At 43.8% G+C, this 12,936-nt stretch overlaps 1 protein-coding gene across 3 annotated transcripts in view; it reads left to right on the top strand.

The window, feature by feature from the left end:
• The window catches only part of ABL1 (ABL proto-oncogene 1, non-receptor tyrosine kinase), an 85,985-nt gene that overhangs the window by 30,541 nt on the left and 42,508 nt on the right, over positions 1-12,936 (top strand). The window contains exon 1 of one of the 3 annotated variants that reach the window (XM_036416070.2): positions 11,467-11,661. The exons of the other annotated variants lie outside the window; for them this stretch is intronic. Within the exon in view, the coding sequence (XP_036271963.1) occupies positions 11,583-11,661 (79 nt within the window). The 5' untranslated portion in view covers positions 11,467-11,582. Of the gene's footprint in view, positions 1-11,466; positions 11,662-12,936 lie in introns of those variants that run through there. 3 annotated transcript variants of the gene reach the window in all.

Here is a 12,936-nt window from a genome sequence, read left to right as displayed (position 1 = left end):
GCTGGTTCAATTCCTAGTCAGGGCACATGCCCAAGTTGTGGGCTCCTTCCTTGCTATGAGCATGCAGGAGGCAGAAGATTGATGTTACACTCTCACATGGATGTTTCTCTTTCTCTCTTCCTCTCCCTTTCTCTCAAAAAATAAATAAAAAGCCTTAGCCTGTTTGGCTCAGTGGATAGAGTGTCGGCCTGCAGACTGAAGGGTCCTGGGTTCGATTAGCAGTCAAGGGCACATGCTTGGGTTGGGAGCTTGATCCCCAGTAGGGGGCATGCAGGAGGCAGCCAATCAGTGATTCTGTCTCATCATTGATTTTCTTTTCCTCCCTCTCCCTTCCTCTCTGAAATCAATAAAAATATATTTAAAAAATCAATAAGAAAAAAAAGTAACTCCCTTCAAATTTCTTAAACACTTTGAAGAGTGGCTTGAAGCATAAAGCTAGTTGGATGAGCGGGTGAGGCACAGGCTTTCTCCCGAGCACCTGCTTTGCAGGCAGGCCTTTGGTTCATTGGTGCACTATTCTATAGCCAGTTGGCCACTGAGAATTTCTTCTTATGAAGTGGGTGGTTTTAGAATTCCACCTCAGATGGCATCAACCCCTTAATGCAGCTGGTTTCACTTAATACGTTTTGTTTAAACAAACCCTGTTCCTGGAAATGGTTTCAGAATAGTCTGTTCCTTGTAGCTGTTCCTTTGCCTTTATTTTTAAAAATGTGTTCCCAACGCTATCATCTGTGCATGAGCACAACAGATTCAGAAATTCTGTTTAAGTTATTGCATTTATAAATAGTGTTGAATCCAGATATTATAGATTGATTCTTATTCAGTACCTCACTGATTTAATTTGGTACCTTTATTTTGCAAAATCAACCAAATTCCTTTGTTGTTTAGGTATATTCCCCTTTAAGGGACTCATGCAGAAATCTCCACTGACAAAACAGATAAATTAGGGAATGAGTACTTTTTCATGTTGTAAACATGAAAAAAAAAATTTTTTTAACATGAAAATTTTTTAACAAAAAGCCAAGGCTGGGCTAATTATATAATTAATATATTTTCAAATAGAATATACTAGTACATTTTTATTTTAGGTATGATGACAATATTAAAATTAAATTTAGGGGAAAAAATGGGTGAAAATACAAAATAAGGTATTAGTAGTCTCTATTCTGACTTTTTCTAAAACAAGTTGTATTTTTATTTAAAAAATTTTAATGAGCCCTGACTGGTTTGGCTCAGTGGATAGAGCATCAGCCTGCGAACTGAAGGGTCCCAGGTTCAATTCCAGTCAAGAGCATGTATTGTAGCTTGGTTGAGGGCACATTTCCAGTAGGTGGTGTGCAGGAGGCAGCTGATCAATGTTTCTCTCTCATCAATGTTTCTAAGTATCTCTCTCTGTATAAAAATCAATAAAATATGTATTTTAAAAAATACAAAATAAAAAAAATTTAATGAAAGAATCTTTTTTTTAACAAGATTTTTTAAAAATATATTTATATATTTTATTGATTTTTACAGAGAGGAAGAGAAAGGGATAGAGTGTTAGAAACATCGATGAGAGAGAAACATCGATCAGCTGCCTCCTGCACACCCCCTACTGGGAATGTGCCCGCAACCAAGGTACATGCCCTTGACCGGAATTGAACCTGGGACCTTTCAGTCCGCAGGCTGATGCTCTGTCCACTGAGCCAAACCGGTTTCAGCTGAAAGAATCTTTTAAAAATAGGAATTTATAAAGCGTATATGCAACTCATTAAGAACTTTTTAACATAAACTTTCATTTCGTTATATTGTCATAGGATTTATTCTTGTCTTTGGAGAAGATAGTTTATAAATCATACATTAATTAAAGTGATACTTCATTTACTCTCTCTCCCTTCTTGGCTGTAAGCTCCCTTCGCATGGAGACCATGACCACTCTGTGCACATCATATGACCTGACACATAGTCGATGTTTAGTAGAAACTTAATGAGTGAGTGAATAAATGAGTCCGTGAACACTTTTCACTTGGAGTGCAGTATGATGATAATAATAGCAAGCCACTACATTCCTCTTCTCTATGTCAGGCATGGTTCTGAGTGCTTTACATACTTTAATTCCGTATTTACTATCGAATAATACATTTAAATGTTATCAGGCACTCAATAGCATGCTTGATAACATTTAAGTCTTTGTTGCCAAGACCTTTATTTTTTGTGTTTGACAGTTATTTCAGGCGTTTTCCACAGGCATATTTTGGCAATAAGATAACACAGGATATTCTTCTACTCCCAGGACGAGTGCATTTGTGATTCCAGGTGCAAATCTCTTTTGCCAGGAGCCATTGACCTATTCTCAAATTCAAACACTGCGTCAGAGATAAAAGTTGGTGCCTTTCCTTTTATCCCTATGGTTTTCTCTCCTTTTTCCCCCCTCTTTGATTCTCATTTCCTTTCCTTTCTTTCTTTTCTTTTTAAAATATATTTTATTGATTTTTTACAGAGAGGAAGGGAGAGAGATAGAGAGCTAGAAACATCGACCAGCTGCCTCTTGCACACCCCCTACTGAGGACATGCCCGCAACCCAGGTACATGCCCTTGACTGGAATCGAACCTGGGACCTTTCAGTCCTCAGACCTACGCTCTACCACTGAGCCAAACCGGTTTCGGCTCATTTTCTTTTTAATATTTTTATTGATTTCAGAGAGAGGAGAGGAAGAGGGAGAGAGACATTGATGTGAGAGAGAAATATCGATCGGTTGCCTCCTGTACCCCTGAATGGGGATCTAATCCACAACCTAGTGTGTGCCCTGACCTGGATGTGAACCCTCAGCATTCTGGTGTGCCTGATGATGTTCCAATTGATTGGGCCACCCGCCAGGGCTGATTTTCATTTCTTCAGCACGTCACCGCCATCCAGTTCTGGGACATTTCTGTCATCTAATAAAGATCCCCTTTGCACTCCATCCCACCCCAACTCCAGGATGCCACCCTCTACTGTCCGTCTTGATAGATTTGCCTTCTCTGCACATTTCACATGAATGGAATCATACAATATGAGCTCTTTTGTGACTGGCTTCTTTCACTTCACAGCATGTTTTTGAGGTTTATCTATATTGTTAACAGCACATGTCAGTACTTTGTTCCTTTTTATTGTTGGATGTTATTCCATTCTTTGGAAATACACTTTGTTTATCCATTTGCCAATTGATGGACATTTGGATTATTTCCAAATTTTGGTTCTTAGGAATACCTAGAGCCCAGTGCATGAAATTTGTGCACTTGGGCGGGGGTTCCTCAGCCCAGCCCTCACCCTCTCACAGTCCGGGGGCCATGAGCTGGCAGTTGGACATCTTTAGCGCTGCTGTGGAGGCGGGAGAGGCTACTGCCACTGCCACCACGCTCGCCACTCGTGCGCCCAGCTTCTGGCCGAGTGCACTGACCACCAAAGAGCAGCTCCTGCATTGAGCTCCTGCTCCCTGGTGGTCAGCGCACATCATAGCGACTGGTCGTCCCGTCGTTCAGTTGAATTGCATATTAGCCTTTTATTATATAGGATGGTGCTTGTACATGTTTTCATTTCTCTAGGGTAAATTCGTAAGAGTGGAACTGCTGGGTCTGGTAGAAAGCTCTCCACATTCTTACAAACACATGGTTATGTCTGTCTTTTTAAATTATAGTTATTCATATGGTTGTGAAGTGGCATCGCACTGTGGTTTAGTTTCTATTTCTTGAATAACTAATATGCTGAACAATTTTTTATGTGCTTGTTAGCCATTCATATTTCTTACTTGGTGAGATGTCAGTTCAAAAATTTTAAATTGGTTTGTGTACTGTCTTATTATTGAGGGGTAGAGCTCTGTCTATACCGGGTACATGAGAGCACAGAACACATGGGTTTTTAATGTTCCTCACATCAGCACCAGAGACTGTGGAAAGGGGCAGGGGCGATAGTAAGAATAATTAACTTGTACTATTTGCATGTTGTGAGTTGGACACTGGGCTATGTGTTTCACATGGGTTATTTAAACCATTTAGTCATTTTTTAAAGCTTATAAAACGGTTTCATATGCTTGTTCTACAATTAACAGTTTTTCATAGATAAAGAATAGAAACAGTTGATTTGGAGAATTCTTATATTTTTTGCGAATTAGGACTAGCCTTTCAATATTATTACCATTAAGACTAAATGGTGATAATACAGATGCTGATTGCCAGTGATTTAAACAAGCTAGATGTTTATCTCTCTCCTAAAACAGGCTGACATTAGCCAACCTGGATGTGTGTGGGGACTCCACAGGGTGAAACACCTGATATCTTGTTACTCTTTAAGATGCAATTCTGCTTCAGGATCCAAAAGGCCATTCCAGTTGACCTGACTCCTTGCAGGCAAGTGGGAAGTAAAGAGGAGATTTTTTAAATATAAAATTTTAGTTTTCAATTACAGTTTACATTCAATATTGTTTTATGTTAGTTTTAGGTTTATAGGATGGTGGATAATACAGTCATATCCTTACAAAGTGTTCTCCCTGATATTTCCAATACCCACCCTAGCATCATACATAGTTTTTTTTGTTTGTTTTTGTTTTTTTAATATATTTTATTGATTTTGTACAGAGAGGAAGGGAGGGAGATAGAGAGTTAGAAACATCGATGGGAGAGAGTCATCTATTAGCTGCCTCTTGCACACCCCCTACTGGGGATATGCCCGCAACCAAGGTACATGCCCTTGACCGGAATCGAACCCGGGACCTTTCAGTCCCCAAGCCAACGCTCTGTCCATTGAGCCAAACCGGTTTTGGCCATACATAGTTATTACAATATTATTGACTATATTTCCTGTGTTGTACTTTGCATCCCTGTGATTATTCGGTATCTCCCAATTTGTAGTTCTTAATTCCTCTACTTTTCACACGGCCCCCCAACTCCCTCCTCCTCCTTTGTGTCTGTGAGTCTGTTTCAGTTTTGTTTGTTGGCTTATTTTGTTCTTTAGACTTTACGTATAAGTGAAATCATGTGGTATTTGCCTTTCTCTCCTGACTTATTTCACTTAGCATAACACCCTCTAGGTCCATCCATGCCGACATAATTGGTAAGATCTCATTCTTTTTTATGGCCGAGTAATATTCCATTGTGTATATGTACCATAGCTTTCTTCACCCACTCGTCTCTGGATAGGCACTGGGGTTGCCATATCCCGGCTACTGTAAATAACACTGCAGTGAACACAGGGGCGCCTGTATTCTTTTGAATTAGTGGTTTGGGTTTCTTTGGATACATATCCAGAAGTGGAATCGCTAAGTCATAAGGCAGCTCCATTTGTAATTTTTTGAGGACCTTCCATACTGTTTTCCATAGTGAGGAAGCCCTTTCCTTTTAAAAGCTGACACTGAAGCTCAAGTATCATTTCTACTCAAATACTATTGGTGACACTTGGTCATGTGGTAGTGCTCCGATGTGAGAGTCTGGGAAATGGGTCCATCTGAAACTTAGGGGCTAAGGCCTGAAACTTAAGGTTAAGGGTATGAGAAGGGAACAGATGGGGCCACTGTTGGGCTTGCAGGCTCCTGTAACTAGTCTGTGTGGGATACTCATTCATTTTTCATTAAAGAAAGACTAGTTGATATGGAGCTGTTAGCCTAAGCCTTATTGAAGAGTTATTATACTTTTACTATTGTCTTTAGAATCACACTAGAATGTTCTTCATGGTGAATGATTATTAATATAAATATAAATGATTATTGCTCAGGGAATCTGAAAGTACTTAGTGATTAAGTCTGATTTTGGAGTTGCTGTACTGAATATAGGATTTTATATATCAGCTAATGGGAAGGAGGCAGGTAAGAGGACAGCTCCTGCCAGGTCAGCATGGAAAGCACAACTCTGTGTTTTGTAGTTTTCTTTCCAAGTGGCTGTTTCCTCCTGATTCACACAGCCGCTGAGCGGTTAACGGGAGCCACTCTTTCCGGGTAATGTGTCCTCTGGATTAACATGCCGATCTGTCGCTGAGAGAAAAGGAGCTTTAGAGCTGTCATTGCTTCTCTGAGGACAGCAGGACTTTCTAATAGGTGAAGGCAAGACACTGTCTGGACCCATTTGTTCGTTGTGTGTTTAAAACCTAGACAGACAACAAAACTTGGTACTAAATGTTTTGAAGAAACAAGCGTTAATTTTAGGTCTCGGGCTCTGGCCTGTGAGAGGTTCCTAATGCAGCCCCTTTCAGCCCCGCAGAGACCCCTGGCAAACAGGCCCCTCCAGAGCTCCTGCTCCCCGCCGCCCGCTGCGCCGTGGAGTTCGGACAGCTTGTTTTCCTTCCCTTCTGGGCCTTCTCCGCTCCCCTCCAGCTGCCTTCCTCCCCGCCCCCACAGTAACGTGATCTCCGCCTGGGCTGCTGCTTTCGCAGATTCTTTTCGTCTTAGAGAAAGAGAGGAAAAAATTAACCATTGGCTTCCCAGTCCAAAGTTAACAAGACCATAAAAGCCAAAAACAGTGCCAGTGTTTGAAAAGGAGTGTATTGCTTATAAGTAACCAGGGCCTTTATTAATGGTTTGTATTTTAATCATGTATATTAAAGTGTACTTAAGGTTACCTTCTTACGGAGATAATAAGAGGCCTTTAGGATTATTGCAACTTGCTATTTTTGTTTCTTTTGTAAATATCTTCATCTTTACTTAATATTCAGATTAAAAGCAAACAAGATTTTTGTGATTTAAAATAAAATTCTGGGGCATTTTTTTTTAAAGTTAACCAAAGTAAAGGGACAAAGGCAATGCATGAAAACATGCAAAATGTCTGTAAGTTGAATTCAAGTACTTAGAGTTTAGTAAGAATATCCCAAACTGTTTTTGTTCTGTAATATATGTTTATAGCTTCACTTTAAGCAGTGGGACTGGATTTAAGAATTCCGGATTTGGTTGTTTCTTCACAACAGCAATGTTAAGATTTGAGACCTATAGTTTATAACAAATTTTAAATAGTTTTTCACTCTCTTGCCCTGGCTGGTGTGTTCAGTGGTTAGGGTATTGTCTGTGCACCAAAGGATTGTGGGTTTGATTCTGGTCAGGGCACATACCTAGGTGTTAGTTTGATTCCTGGGGGCGTATTTGTGAGGCAACCAATGATGTTTCCCTCTCGCATTGATGGCTTTTGTTTTTTTCTCTCCCTCTCCTACTCCTTACCCCCCTCTCTAATATCATCAGGTGGATTAAAAAAAAGTCTTTAACTCTCACGTTCTAAAACTGGTCTTCAGTATGGGTAACTGATGGGTGTCATATAATGGAAAGCGTCTAACACGGGCGTTTGGAAATCTGGGTTCCATTCCTGATGTTGCCATTCACTTGCTGTGAGACCTTGTGTTCAGCTATCTCATGCATCAAATGGGCAAAGTAGATTTTAATTTAAAATTATTAAAGATTGCAGACCTATTTTTATCACTCTTCCTCCCCAAGCTGCACTAAAATTACAGTAAAAAGATTTTTAAAAAAGTGAAAATACATAAGGACTAACAGAATTCAGAAGGATAAATGGATAACAAGTGAACATATTTTTAGAAAATGGCAGTCAAAGGCTAGACTTAGCAGAATTGAGGAAGATGAAGTCCAGCCTCTTCTGAGAGAGACATTGGTTAGAAGTGAGCCTTTTGCTTATAAGAACCTGAGGGGGAAGCAGAGTTGTGATTTGCCATAAAGCATAGTTGCAGAACCTTGGCTTTCGGATTAAAAGTAAGACTCTGTGGCATTTCGCTATTAGTTGTTACTCCTGCCCCATAGCTAGTATTTCTTTCCCTTAACAAAATGGACCTATTTCCCTTTTCCTGGGCAAACCTCCGGACTCTCCCACTCCCTCAGACGGTGCTTTCTGAATCATTCCCACTTATCACGTTTGTTCATTTTAGCTCTTAACTTAGTCCCAGTCAGACTTAGACAGGAACACAGACCATCACCTGACACATTTGGAAATAACAAGCAGCTCCTGTTTATTGAGCACTTTCCATGCATGATCTCTAATCTCCTAACCCTGTGACAGCTGCTCCTGTTACTGCCCCACCCAGTTTTACAGACAGAGCATTTGGCCGGGAGGGAAGTCACTGGCCACAGCACACAGCGCCCAGGCTGGAGTCAGCAGGCCGTGGTGACGCTGGCTGGTGAGTGCTCTCACTGACTGGATTGGAGAAGAACGTGTCCTGTGTAGCCGGGCAAACGTGGACGTGACCGATGTGCTTTCCTAAGCGGCGTGCTCCCTCAGTTGGACCCACAGTGGACCCAGAAGGCTAGAGTCTCGCAGGCTCTCACTGGGCCGTGTTTGCAGAATCAAAGGAAGAGGGTTTTGTTGGCATGTGCGTGTGAAATAGCATGCACATGCTTCAAGTTTCTGCCCTTTGCCGCTGAAACCATTGGCTGGGCTGGAAGCAGTCAAAGGGGCAGTCAGACCTGGGATTACTGGTCCTAAGGGTCCCAAACCAGGCCCAGTCAGACCCACCTCCCTGCCTTACCCCCTACCCATCCTGCTTTTCAACATCCTGCCTCCTGGGCGTCCTGTCTCCTTCCTCCTTCCCTGACCCCCCGTGGGCTCCCCACCCCTTAAGAACAGGACCGAACTTTAAAAAATTAAATTCTTCTATCCTAAAATATTCTTCAAAAAGAGTCCCCTTTTGGTAAATTTTTCTAGAGTTGTACCTTTTTTTTTTTTTTAAAGTATATTTTATTGATTTTTTAGAGAGAGAAAGGGAGGAGAGTTAGAAACATCGATCAGCTGCCTCCTGCACACCTCCTACTGGGAATGTGCCCGCAACCAAGGTACATGCCCTTGACCGAATCGAACCTGGGATCCTTCAGTCCGCAGGCTGATGCTCTATCCACTGAGCCAAACCGGTTAGGGCAAGTTGTACTTTTCTTAAATTCAGAAATTGCTTTCAAATAAACACATTGTAGAAATATCTGTTCATCTTTGTCTATTCCCAGTGAGAATAAGAAGCAAATCTTTCTTTTCTAAAACGGCGGTTTTCAGACCTCAGTACAGCACCCACCAGCTCATCTAGGGCCTTCAGAGGCAACGCGCTCCACACACCCTCATCCTGGAGGACCTGAACGGAGACTGCTTGGTCAGTAAGGCCCTCGGGGGACTCCAAATGCGTGTCCCTGCACCCTCCTTTTGGAAACACAGCTCTGTTACATGCTTTAATCTCATTAAGGACCTTTATTCTTCCGTTCTTACTATTCTTTTTTTTTAAATATATTTTATTGATTTTTCACAGAGAGGAAGGGAGAGATATAGAGAGTTAGAAATATCGATGAGAGAGAAACATCGACCAGCTGCCTCCTGCACACCCCTCACTGGGGATGTGCCCGCAACCAATGTACATGCCCTTGACCGGAATCAGTCCGCAGGCTGACGCTCTATCCACTGAGCCAAACTGGTTTCGGCCGTTCTTACTATTCTTAACATGTCTTAAACTATTCTTATTAGTTCTAATTCCCAGAACTATTTTCTTTTAAGACTTATTCTTCCAGTTTCTGTTTCATTCTCTGGCTTTACACATATTGTACACTTTTCACTTAAATTGCAAATTTTATGCCATTTTGGAAAATTCAAGGACTTTGGACCTTACTACTTCCTCGCTTTGTATACTTGGACAAGATATTTCCTCTTTCCCCCCTCCTCCCAGTTTCCTACCTGTGAAATTAAATCCCATTATACAATGTCAAAGATTGCTGTGGGCTTGTGCCTGGCTAGTATTAGGTGCACAGTAAGTGTCCTTTCCCAAGCTGAACGCAGCATGACAAACAAGTTAAGTAGGTCACAGACTTTTTCATTTCGTTGTTGTTGTTTTCCTTTATTTTTTTAAGTTAATGCCTTTGAGGCTTCAGATTGCTCAGAGGGAACCCTGGGCCCATGGAGGCGCACTTGCTGGTAACTGCCTTTTGTATCTTGCAAGTGAGTTTCTAGGTTCAACACTGGCTCTGGAGAGGATCGTACAGGTTTGATGTGGCAGTGTACAGTTTGGCGATAGTTTCAATATTCGTTGCTCAGTTTTGGGCACAGTTTGTAAGTAAGCATTACTCATTTAAAATATATATATATTGATTTGAGACTCGAGAGGAAGGGAGGGAGAGAGAGAAACATCGATTTGTTCCACTTATTTTTGCATTCATCGGTTGATTCTTGTATGTATATGCTCTGATCTGGGATCGAACCTGCAACCTTGGCATATCAGGACGATGCTCTAACCAACTGAGCTACCTGCCTAGGGTAATACATGTTAGAGCTGATTACTCATGTGCTCTAAGATATGGACTAACCGAGGTTTGTTTGTGTGTTTTTTTAAAGAATAGTTTTTATTGATTTTTAGAAAGAGGGAGAGAGAGAAACCTATGTGAGAGTGTAACACTGATCAGCTGCTTCCTGCATGATCTCCACCAGGGATCGGGCTTACGGTCTGGGCATGTGCTCTGACCTGGAATCAAACCAGCAACCTTTTGGTGCACCGGATGATGCCCAACCAACTGAACCACATCAGCCAGGGCTGGACTAACTTAGTTTTTCTGCCTGTTGCGTTGATACTATTATTAAATTTTCTTTTCTATTGTTACTGATATTTATCTGATTTTTATTAAATTATTTGGTATGATTGGGACTCTATTGTTTCCTGTTGACCTGGATTTCTGGTATTATGCCAAGTAACATTCTTGTGATATGCCTTTGTCTCTTATCAGTCTGGACCTGAGTTATAACAGATTTGAGCCCAGCACAGCAATGAGATGGGTTTTAAACAGTGGTGCCGTGACACCTGCCCAACAAGGGCGACAGTTCTCCATGGAAGAAAAGGAGGCGAAGTCCCAGGCCCTGCCTCTGGAGAGTTCTCACCGTGGAGACCACATCCCTTACATACAATCGGAAATTATGTTTGAGTGTGAACTCACACATCTCTTTCTTGTTCCAGCTGTCTCTGAGCCTGAATGTATGATTTGACAAACGTGTTGCATTCTTGTAACTGTTATGTGGGCTACAAAGCTTTGATTATTCATTCCTTAACCACCCATTGAGTGTAGCCTTAATCACAGTAAGCTCACTGAATAGAAATGAGACCATTATTGGTAATTCCAAAGGAATTTGCGTTATTCACCAGCTTTCTGGGGACATCGGTTTGCCAGGGCTGGGGTATGGTGTGACCTAGCAGTGCAGTTTGAGAACTTCTCCTGGGTTCAGCAGTGGCCGGGAGCACCCGCGGGCTCCACAGGGGAGCAGCGGGTGTAGGGATCGCTGTGCTCAGGTGCTCTGTTTATAAGAAATCCTGCGGATTTAGAAGTCGGATTGGCTTTGGACCGCGGTCCAGCTGGCCCGGGCCTTAGGAACGCCTGGAAAGGGCCCCTGCCGGCGCCGAGGGGGTTAAGCGGAGCCGTTAGGAGGCGGGGCGGGCCTCGCGGGCCGGGCTCGGGCCCTTTGTTAGCGGCGTCCGGAGCGGGAGGGAGCCGGCCGCGGCCTTGGGCGGGCGCGGGGGGCGGTGAGGCCCATGGCGGGGCCGCGGGGGCCCGGAGCGACCAGCCGAGCCTGAGCCTGAGCCTGAGCCTGAGCCGCCGCGGGAGAGGAGGGGGCGCGGGCACACGAAAATGTTGGAGATCTGCTTGAAGCTGGTGGGCTGCAAGTCCAAGAAGGGGCTCTCCTCGTCCTCCAGCTGCTACCTGGAAGGTGAGCCCGGCCACGTCCCGAGTGGGCGAGGGGCCGCCGCCGGCCTCCTGGGCCTTCCCGCCTTCGCGCCCCCTCTCTCTCCCTCCTCTCTCTCCCTCTCCCCCCCCCCCTCCGCCCCCTTTCCTCTCCAGCTCCCCTTTTCTGCTTCTTTCTCTAGGCAGCCCCTGCGCGGTGCTGGCCTCGGGGGGGGGGGGGGGGGGGGAAGGGGGTGCGGGGCTCTGGTCCCCGCGCACTACCAGCCCCTGGAGAACCCGCGTCGGGATGGCGGTGTCGAGGGGCCCCAACTGCGGGCTTCGACCCGAAAAAGTTTGAGAAAGCGAACTCTGAGGGCCTGGACGGCCCATACGGTGGAATTTCCACGGTTAATTGGAAATTATGTGTCAAAAAAGTCGACCTGTGTTTGTGAAAGATACGATTTGCATTAGGTATCGGGCATTACAAAAGGACAGCGGCTCTACCATTTATGGATACAGAATTTCAAGGGATCCTTCCCCTCCCGGCCCAACCCAGACCGACCACAGACCACGAGGAGGTCTTAGACTCTCTCTCTCCGATGGCGATGGCGTAGAGAGCGATCACACCAAACTTTAAGAAGGCATTTGAATGAGTCCAGAGTGTTTGGGGAGGGGGGAGTAGCCACATGGTAGGTTGCTTCAGAAAAGCTGAGAGCCAAGTGCCGCTCACTTTTGCCTTCTCTCCCTTCTGCGCTGCTTTTTCTTATCTAAGTCCTCCCCTCCCCCCCCTGGTGCCTGTTACTTGTCTTTCCTTTCTGTCCCAGGAAGGTGAGGCCTGGAAAAAAGTGAGCGGAGGATGAGTGGTTATCATTGATAGCTTCAAGATGGATCTGAAATTGATCTGCTTTGGGGACTGGCCATCCCAGGCGGTTTGCTTTCAGCTGAAAAGGCTGATTGGACTTCAGAGATGTAATCCTGCTTGCATTTCTCTATCGATTTCATCGAGGGCTTAAAATAGGAATAGAAATGTAAAGCTCATTGTAGAACAAGGATTTCTACTATAGCGCCGGGAAGTTGGAATGCTTTTCTTTTTTAGATGAAGGGGAAATAAACAGAGGCCTCATTAATTGTCCAAACTATTTTTCTTCTCACTTTTTGATTTGAGGGCCTGCCTAGAATCATATATGTGGCTCAAACCATAAACCCCAATGATATAGGCAAAACCTGTGTGCCCTTTTTGCCACAGGAGGTGTACCTGGGTCCCTTTCCCTCTCTGGGATTGGGGCCTGAGAGAAGGCCCACCAGACGGAGTGGGCTCACA

The sequence above is a fragment of the Pipistrellus kuhlii genome, unplaced genomic scaffold, assembly GCF_014108245.1.
Source record: "Pipistrellus kuhlii isolate mPipKuh1 unplaced genomic scaffold, mPipKuh1.p scaffold_m20_p_53, whole genome shotgun sequence".
In the NCBI taxonomy this organism is placed as follows: domain Eukaryota; kingdom Metazoa; phylum Chordata; class Mammalia; order Chiroptera; family Vespertilionidae; genus Pipistrellus; species Pipistrellus kuhlii.
Note: the sequence above shows the minus strand (reverse complement) of the source record. Positions and strands in the feature narration are given on the sequence as shown.